This window comes from Penicillium subrubescens (genome assembly GCF_028828155.1).
Source record: "Penicillium subrubescens strain IBT 31985 chromosome Unknown utg000002l_segment0_segment0, whole genome shotgun sequence".
NCBI lineage: Eukaryota > Fungi > Ascomycota > Eurotiomycetes > Eurotiales > Aspergillaceae > Penicillium > Penicillium subrubescens.
The window spans coordinates 6174948-6201860 of record NW_026643152.1 but is presented as its reverse complement, the minus strand read 5'-3'; the positions used below and the strand labels follow the sequence as shown (position 1 = coordinate 6201860).

General features: G+C 51.3%; 9 protein-coding genes across 9 annotated transcripts; 1 reads left to right on the top strand and 8 right to left on the bottom strand.

The window, feature by feature from the left end:
• Nucleotides 1–433: 433 nt before the first annotated feature.
• Nucleotides 434–1618, bottom strand: N7473_003566 (putative zinc-containing alcohol dehydrogenase; the record flags this gene model as incomplete). The annotated part of the gene is made up of 3 exons (XM_057149506.1): nucleotides 434–549; nucleotides 602–697; nucleotides 757–1618. The coding sequence occupies 3 exons, from the start codon at nucleotides 1616–1618 to the stop codon at nucleotides 434–436; spliced, it is 1074 nt and encodes a 357-aa protein (XP_057013160.1).
• A 3040-nt stretch (nucleotides 1619–4658) lies between these two features.
• Nucleotides 4659–8390, bottom strand: N7473_003565 (putative protein kinase; the record flags this gene model as incomplete). The annotated part of the gene is made up of 3 exons (XM_057149505.1): nucleotides 4659–5038; nucleotides 5102–7045; nucleotides 7111–8390. Coding segments are annotated over 3 exons (3414 nt in total), but the record flags the coding sequence as incomplete, so codon positions are not given.
• A 282-nt stretch (nucleotides 8391–8672) lies between these two features.
• N7473_003564 (uncharacterized protein) lies at nucleotides 8673–8924 on the bottom strand (the record flags this gene model as incomplete). Its single annotated transcript, XM_057149504.1, has 1 exon — nucleotides 8673–8924. The coding sequence occupies one exon, from the start codon at nucleotides 8922–8924 to the stop codon at nucleotides 8673–8675; it is 252 nt and encodes an 83-aa protein (XP_057013158.1).
• Nucleotides 8925–10405: 1481 nt separating this feature from the next.
• Nucleotides 10406–11173, bottom strand: N7473_003563 (uncharacterized protein; the record flags this gene model as incomplete). Its single annotated transcript, XM_057149503.1, has 2 exons — nucleotides 10406–10612; nucleotides 10697–11173. 2 exons carry the CDS (start codon nucleotides 11171–11173, stop codon nucleotides 10406–10408), a joined length of 684 nt encoding a protein of 227 aa, XP_057013157.1.
• Nucleotides 11174–12409: 1236 nt separating this feature from the next.
• N7473_003562 (GTP cyclohydrolase I) lies at nucleotides 12410–13651 on the bottom strand (the record flags this gene model as incomplete). The annotated part of the gene is made up of 4 exons (XM_057149502.1): nucleotides 12410–12712; nucleotides 12768–13072; nucleotides 13150–13289; nucleotides 13350–13651. 4 exons carry the CDS (start codon nucleotides 13649–13651, stop codon nucleotides 12410–12412), a joined length of 1050 nt encoding a protein of 349 aa, XP_057013156.1.
• A 917-nt stretch (nucleotides 13652–14568) lies between these two features.
• N7473_003561 (WD repeat RBAP46/RBAP48/MSI1 family protein) lies at nucleotides 14569–16258 on the bottom strand (the record flags this gene model as incomplete). Its single annotated transcript, XM_057149501.1, has 6 exons — nucleotides 14569–14743; nucleotides 14824–15309; nucleotides 15379–15840; nucleotides 15906–16011; nucleotides 16118–16177; nucleotides 16234–16258. The coding sequence occupies 6 exons, from the start codon at nucleotides 16256–16258 to the stop codon at nucleotides 14569–14571; spliced, it is 1314 nt and encodes a 437-aa protein (XP_057013155.1).
• A 614-nt stretch (nucleotides 16259–16872) lies between these two features.
• On the top strand, nucleotides 16873–21173 carry N7473_003560 (chromatin-binding exonuclease XRN1; the record flags this gene model as incomplete). The annotated part of the gene is made up of 2 exons (XM_057149500.1): nucleotides 16873–18580; nucleotides 18655–21173. 2 exons carry the CDS (start codon nucleotides 16873–16875, stop codon nucleotides 21171–21173), a joined length of 4227 nt encoding a protein of 1408 aa, XP_057013154.1.
• A 318-nt stretch (nucleotides 21174–21491) lies between these two features.
• On the bottom strand, nucleotides 21492–23399 carry N7473_003559 (cytochrome P450; the record flags this gene model as incomplete). The annotated part of the gene is made up of 6 exons (XM_057149499.1): nucleotides 21492–21991; nucleotides 22062–22676; nucleotides 22742–22810; nucleotides 22873–22957; nucleotides 23038–23163; nucleotides 23214–23399. The coding sequence occupies 6 exons, from the start codon at nucleotides 23397–23399 to the stop codon at nucleotides 21492–21494; spliced, it is 1581 nt and encodes a 526-aa protein (XP_057013153.1).
• A 370-nt stretch (nucleotides 23400–23769) lies between these two features.
• N7473_003558 (snoRNA-binding rRNA-processing protein PWP2) lies at nucleotides 23770–26700 on the bottom strand (the record flags this gene model as incomplete). Its single annotated transcript, XM_057149498.1, has 5 exons — nucleotides 23770–25594; nucleotides 25651–25898; nucleotides 25957–26452; nucleotides 26519–26631; nucleotides 26683–26700. 5 exons carry the CDS (start codon nucleotides 26698–26700, stop codon nucleotides 23770–23772), a joined length of 2700 nt encoding a protein of 899 aa, XP_057013152.1.
• Nucleotides 26701–26913: the final 213 nt, after the last annotated feature.

The window sequence follows — 26913 nt, the reverse complement described above, 5'->3', positions numbered from 1 at the left end:
TTTATATACTTACGGGTGGGAGGCCTCATCTCCCCCGAGATCTCTCTTCTCTCTAGCTTTGCTTCCTTGTTAGAATGCACAGTATCTCTTGATATTTTTGGCACGTTGAAGTTCCTCTCCGCTTAAAGAGACTATTCTTCCAGGCTATATCTATTTCTCGAATGAAAAAATCAAGCTTAGAGTCCTAAGTACTATTGGCGACGCCATCGATACCGAGAGAAAGGTATTGATTTTCGCTGGCTTCTTGTGCTCCTCACATAAAACTCTCCTGGTATATGGATAGTTGTTCAAAGTAAATCCTTAACTGGGTGACTTGATAACCCCCAGGGCACCGATATCAAGGAGTGGCAATACCAAAAATAATATGCTCCAGGGATATAAGAGTACTTGCGATAATTATCTGATATTGAGAGAATGAGCAGCGATATGAAACCTATAAGGGACCATTCATAGTAGGCTCATCCATGGTGACTACCACCTTCAGAGCGCCATGCTTAGAGGGTGCTTGAAATGCTTCATAAGCGTCGTGAATCTCATTGAATGTAAAACCTGACACAAATAGTTAGCGTGATCCAGTAGCTACAAAGTTCATAAAACGCACTATGCGAGACCAGAAAGTGAGGAGCGATGGCCCCAGCCTCCACCATCTTGAGTAAATCAGGTGTAGTGACAGCATCAATGAGCCTCGTTCTCAAACCTAGCAAATCAAAGCAGTTAGTGTTAACCAGAGTAGAGAAGAGGGCATAGAAGAAATACAAATATTCCGATTCCACAACTTTTCCAGGTGAAGCTCGCATGATTCACCGAAAACACCTAGACTGGCAATAGTTCCTCCAGGGCCTACCAGAGCTTGTGCAATCTCGAAGGATTCAACAGTGCCCACTGCTTCAATCACCACATCGAAACCTCTCTCCTTGGTCACTGCTAGAGCTGAAGAAATTGCAGTATCCTGTCCATTGAGAACACTGAATGTATGATTCGCACCCATGGACTTGGCCGTCTCGAGCCTGGACGTACCCCTTCCTACTGCCACCGTCATCGCGGGACCAAACAGGTTTTTAGCCAACTGGAGACTCATCAATCCGATCGGGCCTGTCCCTATTACCGCGACAGTAGACCCCGGCTGGATCTCACCATTCAGGATCCCGCATTCATAGGAAGTCGGGACAGTATCGGACAAGGTGACAGCAACTTTCGGGTCAATGGTGCCTGGCAGCACATGCAGCGAGAACGAGGCATGGGGAATGCGAACATACTCGGCCTGGGTGCCGTCAATCTCGTTTCCGAGGATCCAACCGCCAGATTCGCATTGAGATGGCATCTTTTTGCGGCAGTAATAACAGGACCCACAGGAGGTAATACAGGAAATGAGCACCTGCTGACCGATGGCGAAGTTCGTCACAGCGACGCCTAGAGAGTCGACGACACCAACTCCTTCGTGGCCGAGGATGCGGCCAGGTGTGCATGACGGGACATCGCCTTGGAGAATGTGTAGGTCAGTCCCGCATATGGTCGTATGGATTACCTTGACGATAGCATCGGTGGGTGCCAAAATAACAGGTTTCGGGCGATCTTCAACTGTGATAGTTCTATCGCCTGTGTAGACAACGGCTTTCATACTTGCGGCTTTTCTGAGACGCAATTTTATTGATTTGATAATGTTTCAAGCATGGAGGTGGATGGCCGGACTGTAGGTTGAAATGGATGAGAAGAAGAAAAAGAAACGAACTCACAGGGCGCCGTATTTATATACGCTTCGCCTTCCAGAAAGGAAAAAAATGTAATCTTAGTAAGGGAAGCCCTTGGGCGCACGAGCGAGGAGCCGTGACCTGTCATCTTGCTCTCCTGGCTTTTGTCACTGTCCGAGGGGCATTTTAGCAAGGATCGGACGCTAGCCATGCAGGTTCAATGACTGAAGTAGGCTGAGCACGATGCGCGAGGGGCCAGAAATTATCAATGTAGCTTGTTGGGCCGAACTTGGTAGTAATTGCCGATGCCCTCGACCATACGTACTGAAGTGTTGAAGATTAGAGGATTCTGTGAGAATCAAAGGCTCGTTAACCCTCAGCACCCTCTCTGCTCGATGGCCGTGGTTCCCTCTGAATCATCTGACCATAAATAAAAGGACAATAACGGTTATTAGACGAGACAGCTTTCGAATTTCACCAGTCTTATAAGTAACGAATTACGGTCCACCCAACTATCATGACGCTAAACAATCACTATTATTGGTAAGAAGAGGTAAGAAAATGGACAAAGTAGAGAACAAAATAGCCACAGTTATGAAGCTGACTACAAATGATGGACCACTTTGACCGAGTCTTCTATAAATGCTGGTCGGGGCGTCCACTTTGAAGTTGACACTGCTTGAAATTCCAGCTTCTTCAAGAATATGTGATAATGGCAGGCGGGCGACCACATGGTAGTCTCTGCAAGTGGACTTCCACTGTTTTCCCGGTTGAAGCTGTCCGTTTGATATCACTGTGCGCCTCCTGCGACAGCCTACCTCCGCTATATAGTACTCCGGATGAAGCTTCACTGCCGTATCATCATCCGGCAAAACCACTTGTGCATCGCACCAGAACTCGGAATTATGGAAGCCCACAATGACACTGAACGTATAGCCTGATGCGGCCTTAATCCGAAGCATGCCAGATGTGCCGCTCCCACCCATCTCGAGCACAAGATTATGGGAATTATCATCGGCCCAAGTGCCACCGTTCGCATAGTACCAGCAAGTCTTCTCAACTACCTTGCGGACATCATCGGTGTTGTTGACGATCATCACGGGGAGTATATATGGCATTCTATTACTAGAGGGTATGAGGCAGGCCCCTCATTTAGGAGTGTAGCGAGTAAACACCTACCTTGTACAAAATAAGGACAACAACTATCAGTTCAACAAGATAACGGTGGTAAACAGGTTCAATGTGAGCAAATATTGTTTCTTCCAGGGATTAGTGGGGTGTCTATCTACTGAACCTTTAAGACTGCTAATCAAGACAAGGTGATTGATAGGCGGGTGTATAGACTGTAGCTCATTTTCACCGGAAAGGCCGAAAGGCCCCAATGCTACCTTATGTATGAACGCAGGCAGCTACGAGTACTTTGGTGATTTGTATCAAGTAAAAAAACATATTCTATGCAGATAAACTTGTCAATATCCCTGAATAATACGATTAATATTACTACTACTAAGGATCTGATGGATTCGATATTTCTTCAAATAATGTTTGCTTTCTCTCTCCGCCTGTCCGGCTATTTTATCCTCTTTTGCAGGCGCTTTGGACAACCACCAACGACATCCTCCTGAGAAATAGCTAGAATAAAAGCGATGTGACATCTCACGCATCGTGGCGCGGACCTTTGAAATTAGCCAAGGATCCAGACTCTGTCGGTACTGCGCCTTGGTTGACAGTCCACCCAGACTCGCTGCTCTATTATCTCACGCTCTATTAGTCCAATGATATATTTGACCTAATTACAGTGAAAAAGCGACTACTGGAACCGGGCATGAATGTTTGCCCGGGCAGCACAGACAGCAAAGTAATTAAGCCGATCCTGAAAGGGCTCTCCCCCGAACCGTACCATTGCGGTCAAATCCGAGAACAATGTCTTGGATCCCCGCACCCCACCCCGGTTGTTCAGCCAGCCAGAAGCCGTAGACACAGGAATGAAGTCCGCATCTGGTCCCTCAGCTGCGACTTGATACTAGAGCTCTATCAGGCCATACCCATTTTGTGAAGTAGTAATGACGTTAAGTAGAGCTACGTAAAAATCCGTTCCTGGTGATAAGGGACTCGCGGGAAGTCCACGCCGGATAGCCGGGTACCATACTGTATACAGCGAGCCTAGTGCCTGCCCCAGACAACTTCCAAACCTCATCGAGTTTCAAGGGACCTAGGCGCCATCTGTGCACCGTTCAGTACATCGGTACAAGAAGATATCATACCTTCCGGGGTAAGAATGACATGAATCTGGTAGATATTTGGCTGATACACGGCATATTACCTCGATACTAATTCAATCTATAGTGGAAAAGCTACACGATACTCACTATTCTCTAGCAACTTCATCTGTTACCAAGGGGAGACTAACAATGGCTTGGATCAAGTTTAAGGCTTTTTCACACCCGAATGGGAAAAGGATCGTACATTGGTCTTTGCATACATCTATCGATTCTCCAAGCCGGCGAGACCCAGTTTTGAAGCTTCCCTGCCTGATCGAATGAGGAGCTGAGTCCCACATTGTCGGGTTGCCCGCTATCACAGATCGTCGGTATTAGATGATCCCCTTCAAATATACAGGCCTAGCTTTGCGTTCAGAGCTGGAGGAGTTGGAAAAACAGGAAGAGGTTTTTATCTAGCTCGATTGGGAGATTTACTTTTTCTAAAGCCCATCTTGAATGCTTGGCAAGCGAGAGACTCTGGGCAAGCTACATGCGTCCGTGGCCAGATTTTAACGACCAGGTCTGAACGGCGTGTGCCTCGCTCAATTCTACAAGATAATAAACATTACTAAACTAAACTAGAAGAAGGGATGTATCATCGAATGAGCAATCGTGTATCGTCGTTTAACTCGCGTTAGCAATTCTCGCATTCATTATCTACAATCTACAATTTACAATTTACATGCAGAAGAATGAACTGAGAATGAACAAGAGTTTTTACGCTCACGGGCGATATATGACAGAAAACAAGCCCAGGATATCCCCTCAAAATGAAGTCCCATGAAAGGGAAATAAAACACACAAAATGCAAGCCAGTCCATCCTCCAGCCATGCCCGATGCCATAGTACAAGAATGCCAAAAAAGATTAGATCACGCTCATCGCATCGCCCATCCCCACTCATACATGACCAGATGTCTGGTCAGTGCCTTCGGCGCGAATCCTCTTCGAGTCCCGATCACTTGATGGGACAGAGGCCTCGGCCTTGCGCTTCTCGCGTTCCTTTTGGCTCTGCTGCTCGGCTCGCCGGGCCTCTTTGCGGTGAGCCTTGGACTCGAATTCGTGCCAGTCCCCTTCAACGTGCTCCAGTCTGTGGTGAAATGTTAGTCAGCAAAATGCGGGCAAATCAAAGGGGATAGAATTGAGGACTTACTCGATAGCTTGTTGAGGGGCGGGTTCTTCTGACACGAAGAATGGGTGCTTCAGGACTTCGTCGGCGCTGGGCCGCTTGGCAGGGTCGTACTGGAAGACTTGCGTGATCATAGCCAGGGCTGCGGGGGTCAGGGCGTCGCGGTAGTGCTCCTCGAAGACTCGCGTCTTGCGTTCGGCGGGGCGCATCAGCTGGAACCAGGGCATTTCTACAACGTCTGGCCACTCGGCCCGCGTCGGAGTGCCCAGAGTGTTGTAGACCTTGTCCAGCTGACTGAGTTCACTACCCTCGCCGGGGAAGACGGCCTTCTTGGTAAACATCTCCATACACACGCATGCCGCACTCCACACGTCCACGCTGGGACCATACCGGGTCTCACCCAGAAGAAGTTCTGGGGGTCGGTACCAAATGGTGATCACACGGTTGGTGTAATCAAGCTGGCGACTCTTCGAATAGAAACGTGCCAGACCAAAGTCGGCGTATTTCAGGAGACCAGTATTGCTGATCAAAATATTGGCAGCCTTGATGTCTCGGTGCAGGACACCACGGTGATGAAGATAGCTGAGACCTTCAAACATCTGCTTGGCCAGGTCTTTCTTGTGTGGGAGAGTGAGAGAGAACGTGGGATGATTGATCAGGCCCGTCAAATCGTGTGAGAGATACTCAAAGACCATGAAACACTCATTCCTCTCAACCATAACCTCCAGCAGACTAACCACGTTATTGTTGCGGAGATGCTGAAGCAGTTTGATCTCCCGCACAGCGGTCACGGGGAAGCCATCCTTCTCGCCTTCCATTCGAATCTTCTTGAGCGCAACCTTGCGTTGAGTGTAGACATGGATGCCCTTGAACACCTTACCGTATGTACCAGCGCCAATGACAGACTCATTGCCCGGCTTCCGGTAGTAAACAGAATCGGAATTTGCGAATTCTGCCGGGATCCTCGGACGGGGCTTGATACGAGTGAGGATCTTTTTCTGCTTCGGCGGCGCGATTCGTGGAGGCTCCAGAGATGGCTCTTTACGGCGGTCCTCCCGGGTGTCGACACGACGGTCATGTTTCCGTCGGTCTCGACGGTGATCGGGCCGGCGGTCTTCTCTTTGATCTCGAGGGTCACCATGGAAGTCCCGCCGATCTCGCGCATCTCGCTGGTCCCGGAACTCCCGGCGGTCTCGCGGATCGCGACCTCGATCACGACCCCTGTCCCGGTCCCGATCCCGGCGGTCAAACCGGGGCTCGGGCTTAGGCTTGTACGTAGGCATTGGGCCATTGGTCAACCGATTGCGGGGAGTTGGCGGGTCAGCTGCAGGGGCGCGAGGCGGTGGCTCACGCACTCGCATTCGCTGCGCAAGATCGGGGACAGGCTTCGGGGCTGGTGTAGGCGTAGTCTTCGCCTTGAAGGTAAAGCTGAATTTCCCGCCCTTGTCGGCAGGAGTTGAAACCTGTGGCTCACGATTCGGAGGAGGCATGATCTGGTCATTAACCTCCTCCGACACGGGCGGAGCCCTATCATCTTCTCTTTGGAAGGCCCTGCCCCCAGTCTTGGGCCGGTTCTCGGGCTCAATCGCACGAGGAGACTTCGGGTCATCTAGTGACAGTGGCCGACTGGGAGGGGTCTGTGAGCCGTGCGCATGTGCTGCACGGGGGCTAGGCGGGCCACCACCACCATGAGGCCCGGAGGCAGTCCATTGCGAGTTATTGAAGTGGCCACGCCCGCCACGATTTGCAAGGCCATTAGGGCCAGAGCCGGAGAATCGGCGGTCTGACCCATGACTGGCTTGGTTTCCTCGGTGATCAGACGATCCACCCCGACGGGATGGACCGTTATGGGAGGATTGAGAGTGGTGATTGAAAGTCCCGTTGGACGGACCATGGTAATTTTGGTGGTACTGTTCAGAAGAGGCGGTCTGTGAATAGTGCCCATCAAGTCGGCGATGGGGAGAGTGGCTGGAGCATGGAGAAAGATTAGTAACGTGACGGAAACGTGAAAGTGACGGAAAGAAAAGGCTTACCCGGACACACCCTTCCAGGAACCTCGTCGGTCAGCATTGGGAGACTCTGGTTGAGGCGATCCATAACGAGACCTGGTTGGTGTTTTCAGATGTGGTGAAGTCGAGTAGTTTCCGGTTTCTAGGTCTGGCCGTGATGGCCGGCGCCGCTTGTCTTCAACATTAGCTGGGCGCGCTTCATGCATTGGAAAAGCGTCTCGCATGCTGTCTTTTCCCTTGGCGATGCCACTCATGCTGCTACCATTGAGACTCGGAATTCGCCGAACAGGTGAAAGAGAACGACCGTGGTCGTTCACAACAGACTTGATAGGTCGGTTTGAATGCATGCCCTCGTCCCTTCTAGAGTGGGAGGAATAAGCGGATGCCTTCGATGCCACAGATCGTGCAGAGTGTCGAGATATAGACCGAGTCCGAGACCGATATCGAGAATCTCTGTCACTGTAGTCGTCGGTAGGTGATCGCGGCCGTCGGTCAGGGGACGGACGAAAATCTCTATCCCGGACGGGGGATCTCGAACGACCTGATCTTGGCACATCAGGGCGACGGCGGTCTTTGCCCCGGCGATCCCGACCCCGATGAGGAGAGCGTCCTCTAGGGGCACCACGGCCCGGGAAGCGCGCTCGGCTCCTAGATGGTGGGCTTCGGTCACGTCTGTCCCCATTTTTGGCAAAGGATGAACGACGCTGGGGGAATGGGGGTCCTTGGCCCCTAGGAGAAGGACTGCGGGTTCTTTTGCGCTTGGATGGCGGTCCGAACGGTGACTCGTCGCGCCGGAAACTTTGAGTATCTTTACCCACAGGCCCAGATGGATGGATGTTTTTCAAGTCGCCGGATGAGGAAGGTCGATGATGATCTGGTCGTCGACTATCGCGAAAGCTCGAGGAAGGGCCGGGGGAACCACGAGGAGATCGATCCAGAGGGAAGTCATTTGAAGTGCGAGATGAATCAGGGCCGAAGCGGGACGCGCGTGATGGTGGCGACCTGTTGGGATAGTCGAAATGGCGGTCATTTGGTCGCGGCTGGCGGCCTCCTCGATCACGATGGCGACTTCTGCCCCGGTCGCGATTCGATCCTCGACCTCTGCGACGGTCCCTATCCCGGGGGTCATTGTCTGGATCGCCGCTTCTCGGGTCTCTCAGAACCGGACTCCTACGGGACCCAGCCATGAAGTCTTCGCTACCAGCATCTGGCGATGCCGAGCACTGAAAAATGTACGGATGGACAGTCTCGTAGCGGATGGAGGAATTTCCCTGGTGTCGAGGAAAGCGAAGTGAATGGAGCCGATGCTGGATCGTGACCGCGTCCTCAGGCGGAACTCATTCGGGAGGGAGAGGATCCGGATAATCTGTTTTTCCGATATATCCTATGAAGCCGATAAGTTAGGAGAGACCACTAAACTTGGGGGAAATTTATACGCACCCTTTACTTGGAATTAGCTGTCGTTCTGGTGTATGGGAATAGAATCTCTACTGCTTTTCCGAAGTGTTTCAATGATCGGTGCAAGACCGTCATATAAACAACAATGGAAGAGGCGGTTGGTGGTGGTCGATGGTCGACCTGAGGCTCTACAGCTGGATTCGAGAGAAAAAGGTTGCAATATGCAGCCACCAGGGGAGACTCAGCAGAGCCGGTTGTCGCTTCCGGCTCGCATCTGGAGCAGCTTTGGGTGACTGATCTTCAGAGGCGAGGAGACGAACTGGGCTCTCCTCGCTGGGCCGGAAGAAGATCCCGGGAGTCGTGCATGAAGCACGGCCCCAGAGCTCTGCTTCGTTGGTGTCTTGACTCTCTGTTTCTCTGGTTCTCTTTCTGTACCGCATATCGGTTCCTGAAAGAAAAGATCCTATGGGTTTGTGTCCCTGTGGATCTGCATCTATCTACGTTCTGCATAAAGTCACAATGACCATGGCCCAGGTCCAACGATGCACAGTTAGGCCCAGCTCAGCGGGGTGCTCATGCGGTGGTTAGCAATTGCTTCCGCCTGGGTGTTCAATTTGACGCGATTATAGCGACGGGATTCAAGAGCTTCACCGGGTAACCTGCTGCATCATTGCCGAAGGTGTCCCCGCCGGGTAGCATAGGCTGGTGGGCCCAGTTCAGGGACGTCGTTAGTATTGCTGAGAGCCGGCGACAGCGAATTTCATCCACTGCATTAGCAGCCACTGCATTAGCAGCCACTGCCAGTATTTTTGCAGAACCTTGTCCATCTCAGAAAAACAGAGACCACCAAGGGACTAATGGACCAGGGGAAGAAGCTGAATGATTGGGTCTAGAGGATGTCTCCGAGCCTGGGCGATGAGAGTTTTCCGCGCAAAACCTGTGAGAGGACGAAGCTCGAAGAAGATCGCTATGATGTACCACATTGTCGAGAACTGGGATAGCAAGGAGACGTTGCCAGGTGAAGCGGAGAAAGTCGTTCAATGTGGGGCCCAGGGACTAGTGGGCGATCCTGGGAAGTGTTGCATGAAAGCAGTAACCAGCATGTTCAGAATCCATACATAATTTGGGGCCTTTGAGGAAAGGAAGATGGAAGCCTGTTGTCAGAATGTTCAAGTCAAGCCGAGGCATTCTTGCGGAGTAGTCCAAATATTGCTGTCCATCCTGGACTTTCAGATCGCCCTCCAGAGTAAGAACATCAGGCCATGGCAAGCGGGCCGTATTTTGAATGCTTAAGGAAGAAGCTGATATCTCTCACGTTGCAGGGATTGTTTTGGGAAGGGAGTTCCATTAGCGCAAGCTGATACCGAGCCGGACGGGAGTCGGTCGGGATGAGCTGCCATGGGGGTTCGAAGCACCGGCATCCCCCATCAGTGAAGAGAATGCATCACAAAGAAAAAGGTACGGGGAATATGTTAGAGCGGTAATAAGATCTTAATCAGATCTTTCGCCACATGGAGCCTGTACCGTGACTAGGTGATGGTGGTGTGAATGTCACGTCGGGCTGAGGTTGCGGCGGAGCTGGAAGGTGCAGGTCATGTGATAGTCCAGTCACCTGATGTTGCGGGGTGCCAAGCCATTGTATACGGATTGTTGGTCAATAAGGTTATACTTATTTCACACTGAAGCCCAAATTACAGTTTCTGTGATGTGATGTGATGCGATGATACTGTATGGATACATTTTGTATTCTAGGTAGATAGAACCCTTTAAGATTATTACTTAACAATAGATGATCCAGAAGCTCAGTTCCATTTGTCTCAGTCTCCGGAATCCAAAACCATCGCATCGAGCCTCAGCTATGTTTCGAGGATCCGGTGGATCATCGACACTGGCTGAACAGATATTGGAGCCATAGGGAGGCTTAGCGTTGCTGGTTTCCATCCTCCTGCGTATCCATCTCTTCCTGCATGTCCACGTCTTCCTGTGTGTTCACGTCTTCCTCTGTGTCCTCGTCTTCCTGTGTATCCACCTCTTCCTGTGCGTCCGAATCCATGTAGACTTCGATGTCGTCAGAGACCTGGGGAATTTCAAAGCTTCCTGAACTATCTGAGCTGGGTGAACCCATGGTCTGAACGAGATCCAAAAGTCAGTATTCATTACATATAAAATGCGTCTCTACCCCCAATTCTTCAGCAAAGGGAGTAAGACTCACAGTCCCATCAATATCCCCGTCAGTCGAACTTCCAGTTCTCGCTGGATCATGTCCTTGGTAGAAAAGCGGCATCAAGGTACCACGGAAACTTACCCGTGGGATGATAGGAATTCTGCAACCATCGTCGCGGAAGAGCAACGCAACGGGGCCCATGCCACGTCGAGATGGCGGGGCTGATAGCATCGGCACAATTTGGTGCGGTGGAATGCCCGCCACAAGCTGCATTTGAAATAGATAATTTTGGAGGGCTCGGTCACTGGAGGCTACTACCGGTGGGGGAGGGCGATAAGGAGCGAAAGACTGGGTAAGGTTGCCGTCTGCAGTGATTGAGGATAGGAACCCCTGGATTAACTGGTTGAGATCATCCGGGAGGGCGATTTCGTCCTCTTCGGTGTCGGTGGGGTCATTTAGATCGGAGTCCTGTTGCTCAGAATCATTCGCTTCATTGGCCGTGGGATCGGTAGGCTCATCGGACATGTTGAAGTCGCGGGGCCGTGCAAGCTTCTGCGCGGCTGCTGTGTCGTAGGTCTCGAACTAAAGATACCCGAACGTCAGCTTCAACCCTGCAATAACAACATGATAGGAGAGCAAAAAAGCTCTCAGTGGCACAGTGCTTGAATGCGGTGGTTCCGGCACATGTCAAAAGATATCATTCTCATATGCCAGTCACGCGAGCACACAGATCAGGGTATCTCCAGGACCGTACTCACCGAATCGAAGTTGCAAGGAGCGAGGTCAGGTTCGAGGAGAATGTGGAGGAGCCCGAGGAGAAGAGAGGAGAAAAGGAGAAGAAGGGAGAGATATAAGGGTCTTTTTAAGATGGCTTAGAATGGTGATGCTTGGAGGCCATAGAAAAACCAATTTCCCGATTGGGACATTTGGTCGTTGCCTCAGCGGCAACAAGGGCTGGTCTACCCCACATTATTGGTCGATTTCCTAATCGGGAGTTCTATCAGATCCCCTGCTGGCTGTTTGTCCCACTAGCTGATGACTCGTCCCCAGGTCCCTCCCCCTCGATGGACTCGATAAGAGATCCCAACTCCGTTCTTCGTGATGTCACTTGAGACCCACGAGGATTATCAAGGTTCGACACCCCGACTCTTCTTGATTTATATGAGCGGTAATGAAAAGTTCGCAGTGATTTTTCTATATTTTATTTTAAGTACAGGAACATTGAACATATACAAATGAGTAGAAACAGGTCTTGCCATCATGTGTTGAGAAGGTACAGTATGAAACGTAAGTGTTGAAACAGCCTCGCCGATGCCGCCAATAGGTTTTCGGTCTCCAGAACAAAACTCCAACTAAACTGAGAAGCAGAAATGGCCCTGTGGAGGGTGTGTTAGTCTAAACATCATGAAAGGAAAGTGTGTCATCGTTGAGTCGGGACATTGCAAGCGTGATAATATGTGAGATGCTTGCTTTCACGGTCCCTGAAGACGGCGGGTTGAAAGATCGCAGGGCGTCGGCATCATTCCAGGTATATGCAAGAAACAGAAGTCGGGAAGAACGGGAAGAAACAGAGACAGAAGAGAGAAAATAAACACCCATATCCGCGCTAGAGCAACATGCTCATGAGAAGAAGAACCAGCATTAAATTAACCTGTTGAAAGGTCACCACCAAAACTCCAGAATCGTAACTTTGTCTCCCCAGCTGGAAAATGAAAATGGCACAGGGTAGCGGGGGAAGGAGGAAAGAAAGACGAGAATGCTCTATCTCCGGTGCAATAGCGTCAAGAACTCCTCGCGGGTCTTAGCACTCGAACGCATGCATCCCAGCATGCAACTGGTGGTCGTGGTGCTGCCAACTTTTTGGACACCACGCATGACCATGCACAAATGGGAAGATTCCATTACAACGCCGACACCGCGGGGCTTAAGGACCTCAGAAATTGCCAGGGCAACCTGCTTGGTCAGACGTTCCTGCACTTGAAGTCTGCGGGAGAACATCTCAGCCAAGCGGGCAAGCTTTGAGAGGCCAAGGACACGACGATCCGGGATGTAGCCGATATGCATCTGCCCCACATGGTCAGTCTGATTCGATCGGGTATATATGCAGGGTCTGTCCTACCTTGCCAGTGAAAGGCACCATGTGGTGTTCGCACAGCGAAAATACGTCGATATCCTTGACAATGACCAGCTCATCGTGGTCCTCGTGGAAAACTGCGCCATTGATCAAATCCCGCACATTCTCCTCGTAACCCTTGGTGAAGTAGAGCATGGCCTTAGCATATCGCTCCGGGGTCTCGCGGAGACCCTCACGCTCAGGGTCTTCACCAACACATTCCAAAATTGTCCGCACTGCTCCAGCAAGTTTCTTGATACGCTCTTCGTTCTCCTCGGGGGTGGATTCCAAGCGCTGCCGAGTACCGGGGCCTGGGTGGCGAAAAAGCAAAATGTTTAGAATGACTATAAACCCGCATAGCAGCACAGTTGAAGCGGTTTTCACTTACAGGGCCAGCTGAGACCGTCGAAGTCGACGGGAGGGTTCATAGTGTAGGGGCTGGCGGGGCGGCTTGACGTCGCCGGCGGGGTCAACGGGGCGCCCTCATCCCGGGGATCACGGGGAGGCTCGTTCAGGGAGATTCTGCCGCTATGGGAATGTCATATATGAGCATAAAGATCGAATTAAACCATGGAAATTAGAACATACCGCAGGCTCAGGGCAGTCTGAGCAGCTCCCGCGTCGGTGGCAGCGGTGGCAGCGGTGGCAGCGGTGGAGGCAGTGGGCTCACCCACAGAGTGGGACCCCGCTGCGATGTTCTCGAATTCAGCGGGAACACGAGGCGCAAATGAGGAGCGAATAGATGAATTGAGGCTCTCGCGTTCGCGATTATCACGAACCCGAGTGCCACTACCCGCCGCCGTGGAAGATTGGAGGGGTGAGCTACCGTTCAGCATGTGGGACGGGATGGCCGACGGCTTGGCCGGGCCTGGAGGAGAACCAGCACCCATGGAGAATGAATTGAGGGTATTTGGAGTGGTTGGCGGACTCAAGAATGGACCTGATAGCGAGGTAGAATAAGAACAATGGGCTTAGCAGTACATTGTCAGCGACATGATGACTCTACTTTTTTTTGACGCAAATGCAATCCGAAATCACGGGACGCTAAACCCGTTTGAAATAGTTTCCCCTCGTCTTTCCCGACACCGCTTGCGCTTTTCAGTCATCCCACTCCGGTGGCGCCATCACGTTGTCCGCGGAGGGCCATTGGAACTCGAGGGATTTTCGGGTTTGGATATTGAGGAGAAGTTCGAAATCGGTGTTTTTTTTTTAATTTTCTGCAATTGACTGGGATCTCTGTATGCCAGTATGCTGAAATATTGGACTTTTATGCCGTTTTGGTCGAAGATTTCCCGACGCCCGGTCGGGGATACTAAAACTCACGATAAGATGTATATCTCACGGGCACCCCACTTCCAGCATGTCACATCAAGTGCTTACGGTTTGACGCGGCGTCCAATAGTGGTCGGAGTAATACTTGTATGGAGCTAGGCCCCGAGACTGCATTCCAGAATACTGGAAGTGTCGGAGCTGTTTGAATGATAGGTAGGTAATGGTGTACCGCACCAGATGGTTTCATATTGAGTACCTAGGTGTAGCCCGGTAAGTACCTATGGTTACTACTTGGGTTCAGGCACGAAACGAAAGATTGGAGTATTCCTACTGCCATTGGGATAGGAAAGGGCGTATGACTACGATTAGAGGCGAACCTCCAGACGGGATCCTCTGGGAATGAATAAATCATTGGTATTCATGTGTTTTTGAATTATCCCTCATTATAAAACCTTTCGCCCGCAACTACATCAAAAAAGAGAATGGCAATCGATTACGAGAACCATTTTTGGAAAGAGAGAGCCAACAAGACAGATCATGCCTCCAACTCCTCCGTCGGCACATCATCCAGATCCTTGCCCACAATTGCATCCGCAACCTTCCATACCTGCAGCAGGTTGTCCTCGGCGGCCGAGCAAAGCACCCACGGATCATTGAGGTTCCAGCTGAAATCGGATATGCGGTTGGTGTGTCCACCGTGCATGAACAGGCTAAGAAAACAAGTCAGTTAGTATGAAGAAATACGGACAGCTCAAGGTCAAACAAGAGCACACAACATGGGGCGGCTTACAGTTCTGGTGGTCCATCCTGGGCATCCTCGGGAGTCTGTTCCTCACCCGCTCGGCTAAGATCCCAGAACATGATCTTCCGGTCGCAGCTGGAGCTGGCCAGCACCGACTCTTCGAAGGGATGCCACGAAATAGATTGCACGGAATCGGTGTGTCCCTCCAGAGAGTGTAGCTTGGCCTTCAGGTTTCGCAAGTCCCAAATGCCAATGGTCTTATCAGCAGATCCAGTGGCCAGGATCGTCTCTGAAGCAGGGTTGAAGGCAATTGAGTTGATGGCATCGCGATGCTCGCCTCCGACGGAAGCAACGGCCCGGGTGCTGTCCGCATTACGCACATCGATGATCTGGAGTGTGATATCGTCGGAGACGGTACCAATCAGGGAAGAGTGCAGAGGGTGATGTTGGACATCGTTGACGATCGAGGAGTGGTGTGTGTAGGTCCGAGTGGGCTTCACAGCCTTGTTGCCCTTGGTGTAGGTTGTAATGTCCCTGCATATGTATGAGCATTGAGTCATGTGCATAGCAATTGGAAAACTCGTTGGAGCTGCTTGTCCTTACCAAAGTCGAACCGTCTTGTCCTCACTACCAGTCGCGAGGTGGCCAGCATCATGGGGATTCCAGCTAAGCCCGAAACCTTCCGCCTCGTGACCCAGAAGTTCCATCTGGGGGTTGACAGTCCCCGTAGGCATGCTCGGGTGCTTTGAGCGATCCCAGATCATCACCCGGCCATCCGTACACATGGTCGCAATGATATTCGGATTCTGTGGTTGATAGCGAGCCTTGTTGACTTCTCCCTGGTGATCAATCTTCTGAACAATGTTGAACTTGATTTCCATGGGCGACTTCTTCGAGCCACCTCCATAGCCACCAATCTCGCCCTTGTCCTCATCATAATCATCCGGGTTGGGGGCATTGGCATTCGGGAGTTGAACATGGGCAATCTGAAGGTAGTTTTGAGCATCACCGGCAGTGTGAGTGCCGATGAGCAGGCGATGAGTGGAATAGGGCTTGTCGGGAACACTATAAGAGAAAGACCATTTAGGAACCTCTAGGTCAGAGAGATTTGGGGGCTTCGAGGTACTGACGCTTGCACATCAGGCAACCACTGAGTGGTAAGAGTCGGCCACTCAAGAGCTGTACTGAGGATCATATCATAGAGGAAGGGTGCGTTCTTCTTCCATGTCTTGTACTCTGAATAGAGGTGTCTGAGGTTAGCCAGGATGATCGAATTTGTGGAGATCAGTTCGAGGGTAGATGGTGAAAGAGAGAAGAAAGGTGACGGGAGAATTTGATTTACCTTCATTGACAATTTTCTCTTGGGTGTGCTCTTGCTCTTTCTCCTGCTCCTCGACTCCAGCTATTGACCTGTTAGTTTGAGATTTCCTGCGACTTTGCATAGCTCCAGCCACTCACCATGCTCCTCCTCATAGGGATCCATGGCGCTGTCTATAGAGAGACAATATTCAATGCGATCAAGAATCAACCGTTAAAAGCCAAATCGTCGAGCAAGGTGTAGGTAGAACGGGGAGAATGGTGTGGAAGGGTGCAGCGAGATCTACGAACACGAACGCGACTTGCGACTTGCGACAGGCGGGCAAAGCTCGGACCGCGTTAATGGTTAATTGTTCATGGGCGACGACTAAGCGGCCACTAGACCCAACTGGGCGGGCGGAGGCTTGGCATGACTCCGAGAGCAGCAGATCTGCCCGACACCTTTGGAAAGCTCCCTCCTCCTCCCCCACGACTTACGACTTCAGACGTCTCCCCTTCTCTTTCTCTCCCCCCTACTGGGGTTCTCACTTTACTTTACACGACTCTCGAATCTCCCGCCCCTGGGGTAATCGCCTTGCGCTTTTCTCTTATTGCTCTACGATCGCCTCAGTCCTTCGTTGACCTTGCTTTCTTCGGTCGCAAGTTCGCTTCGATTCCTCTGACGATCGCCCTCACCTTTCACCTTCCCCCCTCCATTCCAGCAAAAGCTTGCAGCTGGTTTGTTTCACCTGTACTATCATCCTGACCTCACGAAACTTCTGATATATACCCATCGCCACCATGGGTGTTCCGAAATTCTTCCGCTGGCTGAGCGAGCGGTATCCCGCGATCTCCATGCTGATCGCGGAGAGCCGCATCCCCGAGTTCGACAGCCTGTACCTCGATATGAACGGTATTATTCACAACTGCACGCATAAGGATAGCGACTCTCCGACATTCCGAATGACCGAGGAGCAGATGTTCATTGCGATCTTCAACTACATCGAGCACTTGTTCGGCAAGATTAAACCGAAGAACCTCTTTTTCATGGCGGTGGACGGTGTCGCCCCGCGCGCCAAGATGAACCAACAACGTGCGCGTCGCTTTAGGACGGCGCTGGACGCCGAGGTGGCCAAGGACAAGGCCGTTCAACAGGGTCTGGAGATGCCAAAGGAAGACGCATTCGACAGCAACTGTATCACTCCCGGTACCGAGTTTATGGCGAAGTTGACACAACAACTCAAATATTTCATCAACAAGAAGATCTCGGAGGATTCTGACTGGCAGGGCGTGGAAATCGTTCTGTCTGGCCATGAAGTCCCCGGCGAGGGCGAACACAAGATCATGGAATACATTCGGCGCGCGAAAGCGCAACCCGACTACCACCCAAACGTTCGCCATTGTCTTTACGGACTGGACGCTGATCTTATCATGCTGGGCCTGCTCAGCCATGACCCTCACTTCTGCCTTCTCCGAGAGGAGGTGACTTTCGGCCGCCAAGTCTCCAAGAAGCCAAAGGAACTTGAGCACCAGAACTTTTATCTCTTGCATCTCAGCATGGTTCGGGAGTATCTGGAGCTGGAGTTTCAGGAACTGGAACAAGAAGGGGCTCTCAACTTCCCGTTCGATATGGAGCGAGTAATTGATGATTTCATTCTCATGGCATTCTTTGTTGGAAACGATTTCTTGCCCAATTTGCCCAATCTGCATATCAACGAAGGTGCACTGGCGCTTATGTTCAAGATCTACAAGGATGTTTTGCGAAAGATGGGTGGTTACATCAACGAGCAAGGTGTGATCAATGTGGACAGGCTTGGAATCCTCGTCGAGGCTCTGAGCCAGGTTGAGCACAGGTTTTTCCAGGCCGAGAACTCTGACGCCCAGTGGATCAAGTCCAAGCAACTCGGTCTTGACGGCTCTTTGGACCTGAAGCCGAAGCCCAAGGAGCTGACCATCACTTCAGCTCAAAAGGACATTCTCAAGAAAGTGAAGAAGTATGTCCTGAATCGCCCTGGCAAGGCGTCCGAGCCGAAGCCGTTGGATTTCCCTTCCACGCTTCCAGCTCGCGATCGTGCCTTCCTCGAGAAACTCGCGGACGAACTGCGCGTGCAGTGGTCTACCCTGGAAAATGAGAATGGCGATCGCTTCATGCGCGTTCAGCTCCCACAGTCGCAGGGCGATGACGAAAGCGACGATGACGACGAAGAAGATGAGGAAGCATCTATGGCTGTCCAACGTATTATTCGCAAGTACGAACGGGCTAAGGTCCAGGACATGACAGCGGAGGAGGCGCAACAAGCCGCCGAGGAGAAGTACGACGCCAAGTTCCAGGAATGGAAAGATAATTACTACCGTTCCAAGTTTGGTTGGGGCTTGGATAACGAGGAGGAGATGAAGCAGTTGACGGAGAACTATGTGCAAGGGTTGCAGTGGGTCTTGTTCTACTACTACCGCGGTATTGCTTCGTGGCCTTGGTTCTTCAAGTACCACTATGCGCCTATGATTTCTGGTTAGTCAACATCTACTAGGGCACTATCTCTTGTGTCTTGATTCTCGCTATCTTATACTTACGATGTCATTCAGATGTGAAAAAGGGCCTCGGTGCCGACATGAACTTCCGACTTGGGCAGCCCTTCCGGCCGTACGAGCAGCTGATGGGTGTTTTGCCGGATCGCAGTAAGAAGATCGTCCCAACTGCCTATTGGGATCTCATGACCTCTCCCGATTCCCCTATCATCGATTTCTATCCTCGTGACTTTGATCTGGATATGAACGGCAAAAAGATGGAGTGGGAGGCCGTGGTCAAAATCCCCTTCATCGACGAGACCCGGTTGTTGAATGCTCTCAAAACCAAGGAACAGTTCCTCAGCCCCGATGAAAAAGCTCGCAATTCCTTCGGCGCTAGTTTGAAGTTTACTTATTCACCTGATGTGAATTTTGTGTATCCTTCCTCGATGCCTGGCGTGTTCCCCGACCTTCCAAACTGCCACTGTATCGAAAATCTGTTTGACCTTCCCACTATGGATGGACTGGAGCCATACAATGGCCTGATGGAGGGTGTCCACCTAGGCGAGGCAGCTCTGGCTGGCTTCCCCAGTGTCAAGACACTGCCTCATGTTGGCCAGTTGGGCTTCCATGGCGTTATGGTGTTCCAGCAGGAAAGCCGCAACGAGAGTCAAGTTATCACTCTTCTTGACCCAGGAAGCCGGTCCGGCATTGAACTGGCCAAACAGAAGCTTGGAAAGCGAGTTCATGTTGGCTATCCCTACCTGCAAGAAGCTCTGGTCGTTCGTGTTTCGGACGAGCTGTTTGATTACATCCTTCCACCTGGCGCGCAGCATGTTGTCTCAATTCCCCACACTCCTCAGCAAATTGAGCAGTTCAAGAAGAAGGCGGACCGAATCGAAAGTCATTACAGCAAGCGTCTTGGTATGATTATTGGAAGCGTGGAGTCTTTGGTCCATATTCAGCCCTTGAAGGGCATGATCAAGACCGATGACGGTGCTGTTATCAAGGACTTTGCCGACATTCCCGGCCAAGAGACCGATTATGCCCTCCAAGTTGTGGTTGATGACGTTGTTAACCCCGATGACCGCTTCATCGAGAAGGAGGCTCTCCCCATTGAAGAAGAGTTCCCGCAAAACTCTCGCGCATTTTTCCTGGGCGACTTCAACTACGGACGACCTGTTCATATCACTGGGCATACTGACGGCAAGGTGAACGGGCTGCTTGCAGCTGTGAAAGACCGCGAACCTGAGTTTGGAAAGAAACACGTAATGGAGTCTGAGAAAAAATTTCCCTACATGCCCTCCTACTCCATCGCCCGCAGTCTTAACCTGAACCCGTTGGTTCTGGCGAAGATCACATCCTCGTTCACCGTTGATATCGATGGCACTCGCGTGAACTTGGGCCTGAACCTGAAATTTGAGGCCAGGAAGCAAAAGGTTCTTGGCTATTCTCGCCGTGGACAGTCTGGTTGGGAGTTCAGCCAGAAGGCAGTGGACCTGTTGCATCAGTACATGATCAACTTCCCAGAATTCATTGCAGGAATTCAGCGTAATCCCCAGAAGGATCGCTACGCCCCAACCGATTTCTACCCGGAAGACACCGCCATCTCCAAGATGAAGGAGATTCGCGACTGGCTCAAGTCAATGGAGAGCAAGAACTTTGAGCGGGTGCCTCTTGATGCTGAGCAACTGGATTCCGACATCGTCATGTTGATTGAACAGGAAGCCGACAAGATCGGATTGCCTCAAATGCAGCCCAAGAAGGTTAATGGTGTTCCTCGTGGCGCTTTGCTTCGCCCTGCCGACGTTGAACATCGTCTGGGCAATCAGACTTTCAAGCTTGGAGACCGGGTCGTGTATTGCCAGGACTCGGGCAAAGTGCCAATCGCCACCCGTGGTACGGTGGTCGGTCTCACGAGAACATCTCGTGCACTTTTGCTTGACGTCCTATTCGACGCGTCCTTCATGAGCGGTACGGATCTTGGCGGTCGTTGTTCGCCCTTCCGCGGACAGACAGTGCTTGCATCATCTGTCCTCAACCTCTCTTACCGACAGCTGATTACTAGCTCACGTGCTGCGACCAGCCAGCAAACCACTCAGAAGCCAACTCCCCTCACCGTTGGCGGCTATGGTGCCCCCCTGGGCCCCAATGGACAGGGCCAGCTGAAAAATGCTCCGGCTCCTCCACCATTGAAAGGTTCTTTCAAGGGCGCTGTGTCCGGACAGGCTCATCCTGGTGGTCATGTCGCCATGAACAATGGCCAACCTATGGTACTTCCGCACCGCCCTCACCCCCACAATGGTCCTCCTCGTGGCCCTCGTGGCAATGGAAACCGTGGCACTCGTGGGCCAAGAGGTGGGTATGCATCTGTTGACAATAGCGACCCCAGCGAGGGGATCATCCAGAACAACCCAAACTTCCATCCGAGGAACATGTCTCAGGTGCCTCCTCCACAAGGGATGGACCGCGGCCATGGCCGTAACCGAGGACGTGGCAATGGAAAGCGCGGCCAAGGTGGCCGAGGTAGCCGAGGTGGTCAAGGTAGTCAAGGTGGTCAAGGTGGTGCAGGTGGTGCGCCCCCTGCGGCCAACTAGTAACGTGATGGAGCTCCTTCCTCTCAACGACAGAGAGTGATGAAGCTATGATGCGAGCCATTGTGTGAATGGACTCTTTTTTGGCTATGGTCTGGTCGTGCGCACTGCGTACGGCTGGTGCTTATGCCTACTTTCGTGTCGAAATGACCAAAAAATAATAAAGAAAAAAGATAGGAAATGGAATAATGATGCCATAACACAATATCTCTTCTAGCTCAGTATTCATATCATCTAGTCCCAAACAACTCACTCGGGCTCCAAGGTACAGCAAGGTTGAGCCTGTGACATACTAATCTGGAATAACACCAAGTCTCCTACTCACCTTTGTCTCTTCCGAAACAATACTCGTGTGTTGGTATTAGGGAAGATATGTTCTCCAATACCAATATTTGCTGGCCTCCATCCAACTCGATCTCCCTCAAATTTGAACTCATAATCCATGATAATCCGGCTCATAATTGCCTTAATCGTACTCGCAGCGAAGAACCGACCCGGGCAAGCTTGACGACCAAATCCAAAGTGCATGTTCGACGGACTGATACTAATGAAGCTTGTAGTAGGAGATGGAGCCAGGAGTCTCCCAGTTACCTCTTTCTTTTCCTTTTCAGTCTTGCCGTTCGAGGTTGTACTTGATGATCTCAGCGCATCTCGATCTGCTGGATCCTGGCACCACCGGAAACCGTCGAAGATAGCTGGATTGGATATGAAATTTGGATCTTTGCTTATGGGGCCGGATGGGAAGCATATGTGTACTCCCTTGGGGAGGTGGAGGCCGTCTGATAACGTCAAGGGGGTCTTGACAATTCGATGCATTGACACTATACCGGGTTTGATTAGCAGACGTTAACATATACTCACCAAAGAGCAAGAAAGGAAAATATTGCGCACATTCACCCGGCGGACCCCAACGCTGCGACTCACGCAGGAAACTATCCATACGTTTCTGAGCATCAAATGAAGCCTTGGTAGCATGATTCCACCCACTACTCAACGTCCGCACTGTCTCCTCCCGCAAGGGCTCAATATACTCCGGCCTCGCAATCAAATCATAAAGAATCTGACACAATGCAATCGAACTCGTATGCACAACGGCCAAACTCATCAAAATCAAATTATGATGCGCCAGCGCCTCGGCGTCAAGATCCTGTTCGTCCTCTGCCATATCCATCATCCACTGCAAGAAGTCGTCGGGCTTCACGTAGCCCGGATCATTCGCGGCCTCGGCAGCGCGGCGCTCGTTGATCATGGGGATGAAGAGGTTTTTGGCGAATTGGAGTTGTTTTTTCATTTGGCGGACGGAGGGGAGGAATGGTGCTATGAAGGGTCGGAGGAAGTTGGGGAATGGTCGGAGGAGGAGGATTGTTATGCCTACGTTGACGGAGTAGTTGCTTGCTACGTCGAGCCATTGTTCGTTGCGGCGGAGGGAGTGGGCGAGGACTCGGGAGGTCGCGCGGGATATTAGACTGACGAACATTTCGTGGGCTTTGATTGTTATCCATTGGTCTTTGGTTATTGGAGATGATAGTATTAGAGGAGCCTTGTAGTGGTGTGTTTAGGGTTATTTTCACCTTCACAATCTGGGAGGACGGAATCGAAGGAGTGGCGCAACTCGTCAATTATCCAGGGCGTGATTCGAGCTGCGTTGTATTAGCTCAGGAAATTGATATTTTGTGGATTGAATATGTATAAAATCTCATACCAATGCTGGGAGTTAGGCGTTTTCGCACAGTATTGGAGGGTAGATAGCTGTTGACCTTGATATTGGTATATTCCCCCAGCGCATTCTAGCTCATGTATACTTAGCACTGAACTTGGCAGAAATAGTATATCCAAGGGTCTGAAACAAATGGAATGACAACTATACCTCAAACTGCGCATCCAACGAGCTGATGATCGATGGTGGAAGATGCTTCAACTCCTCGACATACTTAATGGGCAAAACGACAATCTCTCCATCGCCAGTGAGCATACGAAAGGGATCGTTCTTGAACTATTATCCAAGTCAGCACCATGCAAATCCTCATGTTCTCGTTACCGGACATTCTCATAAGCCCAGTATATCATCGACTTTGCCTTTGGGTAGAAGATGAGCCGGTTGAAGAGGTCTGGTAAGAAGTCGCTGTATCTAATAATGGGGATTTGCTTGAGGCGCGCATCGGGTTTCTGGCGCAATAGGTAGAGCGCCAGGAATACCCCCAAACTGAGCCATACAGCTAGGCCGGCCATTTGAGTTACAGGAAAGCAAGAGATAGACTGGAAAGACCACATGGATTTACTGGAAAATTAAAAGCGGCTGTCTGTGTCAGTATAAATGGATGGAGGGTGGGACAGAAGAGTTCGGATAGTATTGGGAGACAATCTACGGTGCTTACCGCGCGCGAAAGAAAGATGGATAAGTGAAACAAAGTGAAACAGGCTAAATAATAGTCATTGTGGAGTTACCCTTCTTGGAATGAACTTCTTTCATTGTTTGAACAAAGATCCTAGTGAAGACCATTTTCTATACACACTTTTTAAGGACTCGCCTCTTTTTCCTAATATACAAACGCCAGGCGCACATGCAAAGTAGACATTACAGGGGAATCTTTCACGATACTCACTCCAAACCGGCCCATGAACCTTCATCATCATCGTCAGCCTCGACCATTTGGTCGTCAGCCTCGTCGGCATCGCCATTGTCCAGGGCAAGCAAGGCCGTGGATGGCTTCTTATCGGCAAGGACGGGCTTAGAGAGGAGGTAGTTTAGGTCGTAAACGTTCTTCTCTGTGAGTCGCTTGAGGTTCTCCCGAATTTCGTCGACGGCACGCTGGACGGCGCGTAGCTCGGGTGCAAAAGTACCCGAATTGTCCTTAAGGTAGCGACCGTGGCAGCTGAAAAGAGACTCAATCCACAACAGATTGAATTCCAGATGGGGGGTTTCGTCGGCCGCATGTGCGACAAAGCGAAGCAGGCGGGGCAGATAAACACTAGGCACGTTTCGCACCACGTGCGGAATATCGGATGGAGGAATTGCCTCGTACACCGCACGTAGAAGCTTCGATTCGTTCAGACGGAAGGCCATGATAAGGGCCTTCAGGAATGTGTTCTCATCGTCCACGCTGTTGGAAGCCGAGGCGGCCTTGGCGGCATCGAGAGTGGCGAGGATGGTCGACGGAGTGATGGTGATGTCGAGATCAAATGGATCAAAGACAAAGTCTGTGTCTAGGCTGTAGATGAGAAGACCCTCCGTGGAGGCCGCACAGAAAGAGCGACCGCTTGGAGCGAAATCAACCGATGTTACCCGCACCTCCGGTCGGACACTGCGCACGCCAGGATCACCACGATGCGCGCCAGGCAGAGAACGGTCGATGCGATCTTCCTTGTCCGACATCTCACCGGACTCGTCAATGAGGCCGCGCGGTCCAGCCTCGGTGAGGTCTCGGCTGTTCAAGAACTCCTGGGTACCATCCAAAGACGTGTTGACTGACACCGTGAACTTCTTGATAAGAGATCCGGTCGTCACGTCGTACAGGCAGATATACTTGCTGTTGCCAGCCGCAAGGACACAGCTACCATCGGCACTGTAGGTAATACGGTTGAAGGACTTGGTTCCGGCGGAATTGGCAGCAGTGCGCCTATCAGATAGTTTGCGACCACCGGAAACATCACGACGTCCGTCAAGACCACCTTCTTGAACGGCTTCGAAAACGTTCCAGAAGGACAACTGTCCATCGAGAGTAGAGGCTGCAATTTGCAGGCCATCAGGGCGGAAAGAGACGCTGAGGACATCGGACTGGAGCTGGAACGGTTCACTGGTCTGGGCTCGGCCGAAAATACTCCATAGACGGACTGTGTGATCCCAGCTGCCACTAACCAGGTGGTTACCATCGGCGGCAAAGGCAAGGCTGGACACGGGGGCTTCGTGGCCTGTGAGCTGATCCAGCAATTGTCCGGTTTGGACGGACCACACGTGAATGTTGAAATCGTCGAGCGAACCGGCGCACACGACTTCGCCACTAGGGTCAACAGCTAGAGAGGAGAACGAGAGACGGGAAGGTGCAGTAAAAGTGCGGAAATTGCGGTAACGGATCAAATCCCACGCGCGAATCGAACCGTCCAGAGAGGCAGTGAACAGGACATTACCCTTCTTGGCAAACTGACACGCGGTCACTCCACTCTGATGCTCGGTGAAAGTCACAATGCAGAAGCCTGATTTGACATCCCACACCTTGATCTTACCGTCGTCGGCGGTCGTAACAATCTTTTGCCCGTCGGGAGAATAGACAATAGAGTTCATCGAGTCAAGATGACCCTGCTGTTTCAGAATGTACGACTCAGATTGCCACTCCCACACCAGGAGCTGACCGAACTTGGACGACCCAAATGCCAGCCACTCTCCGGACTGGTTGATCGTCACAACATCAATGTTGCTCTGAGAGACACTGTAACGGGATTTGTTAGAAGATAGTTAAAACTCAAGTCGATGTGTGATACATACCTAAGCAAATGGATTGTGTTGAACTCTGGCAGATCATAGAGCCCAAACAGGCCGTTGGAGAAGCCAACCACCAACAAATTGGATTTCGCATGGAACGCCGCGCAGTTGACCTTGGCGTCATTTTGCATGAAGAAGTTCTTCTTGGTTATCCTCCACCGAGCTGATGCAATATCCTCGCCTGTCTCAAAGTCCTTCTTCGTGAGGTACTCCCAACGGAAAAGAGCACCATCCTGACTGACAGTGTAGATCTATTTGGGAGTTTAGTCTAGCGCCACAAATACGAACCAAGCCAATTTAACAACTTACCAGTTCCTGGTTAGCATCAAACCATGCGCAGACAACACCGTATCTGTGGCCAGACAGAGTAGTAGGCTCAAACCCATCCTCGGGATCCAGACTCCATACACGCGCCGTCAAATCCTTGGAGGCAGTGAGCAGGAACCGGGAGTCACTCGACCACTCAATGTTCTGAATATCATCGAAATGCCCCGCGAGGTCCCGGTGCAAAACGAAGGGAGCGAATTCGATTTCGCCATTGGTTTCGGTACCGGGAGTCGAAGGGGTCTGCCAAAACTGAAGGCGTCTGCCCACGGCCACTGCAAAGTGCCGACCTGACGGAGAAAACTTGAGGGCAGAAACATTGCCCTTGAAAGTAAAGTGGTGAATCGCAATGCGCCGGTGGAAATTGGTCAGGATAGCTCGGCCATCCTCGTCGACTGTGAGCAGAAGATTTCCTCGCGGTGTAAGGTCGAAGCGGACAATGTTCTTGCGGTGGGCAAAAGGAAGGGTGTAGGAGGTATTGCTAGAAAGTGAAGATATGAGCGATTGTGATCCTAGAAATTGCGGTTTTCAATCATGGACGACCTACTGCACAAGATCAAAGACCGAGACACGATTGCCTACTGGCGAGAGCAAGCAGGTGCCATCGGGAGTAAAGAGCAGGTTGCCCTTGCGGTAGACCGTCCCCAAAAGATTGGAGAACTGTACACCAAGTTAGCAAGTAGTCTTACGAGCATCCAGAATCGTACTGACCTTAAAGTCTGTCTTCATTTTCCCTTTGCGATAGCTTGAGATGCTCCGTCAAAAATTCGGCTTTTTGCTCGCATCGGCCAAATTCCAAAAAGATAAGCCTCGGATCAGCGATAGTCCGGTCCCGCACCCAAACAGGGATAGTGGATACGCTAATCCCAAATAGGCAAGGCCAGGTATACTCCAGAAAACGAAAGGAGATTCAGGGGGAAGCAAGCAACGAAGCAGCTCATC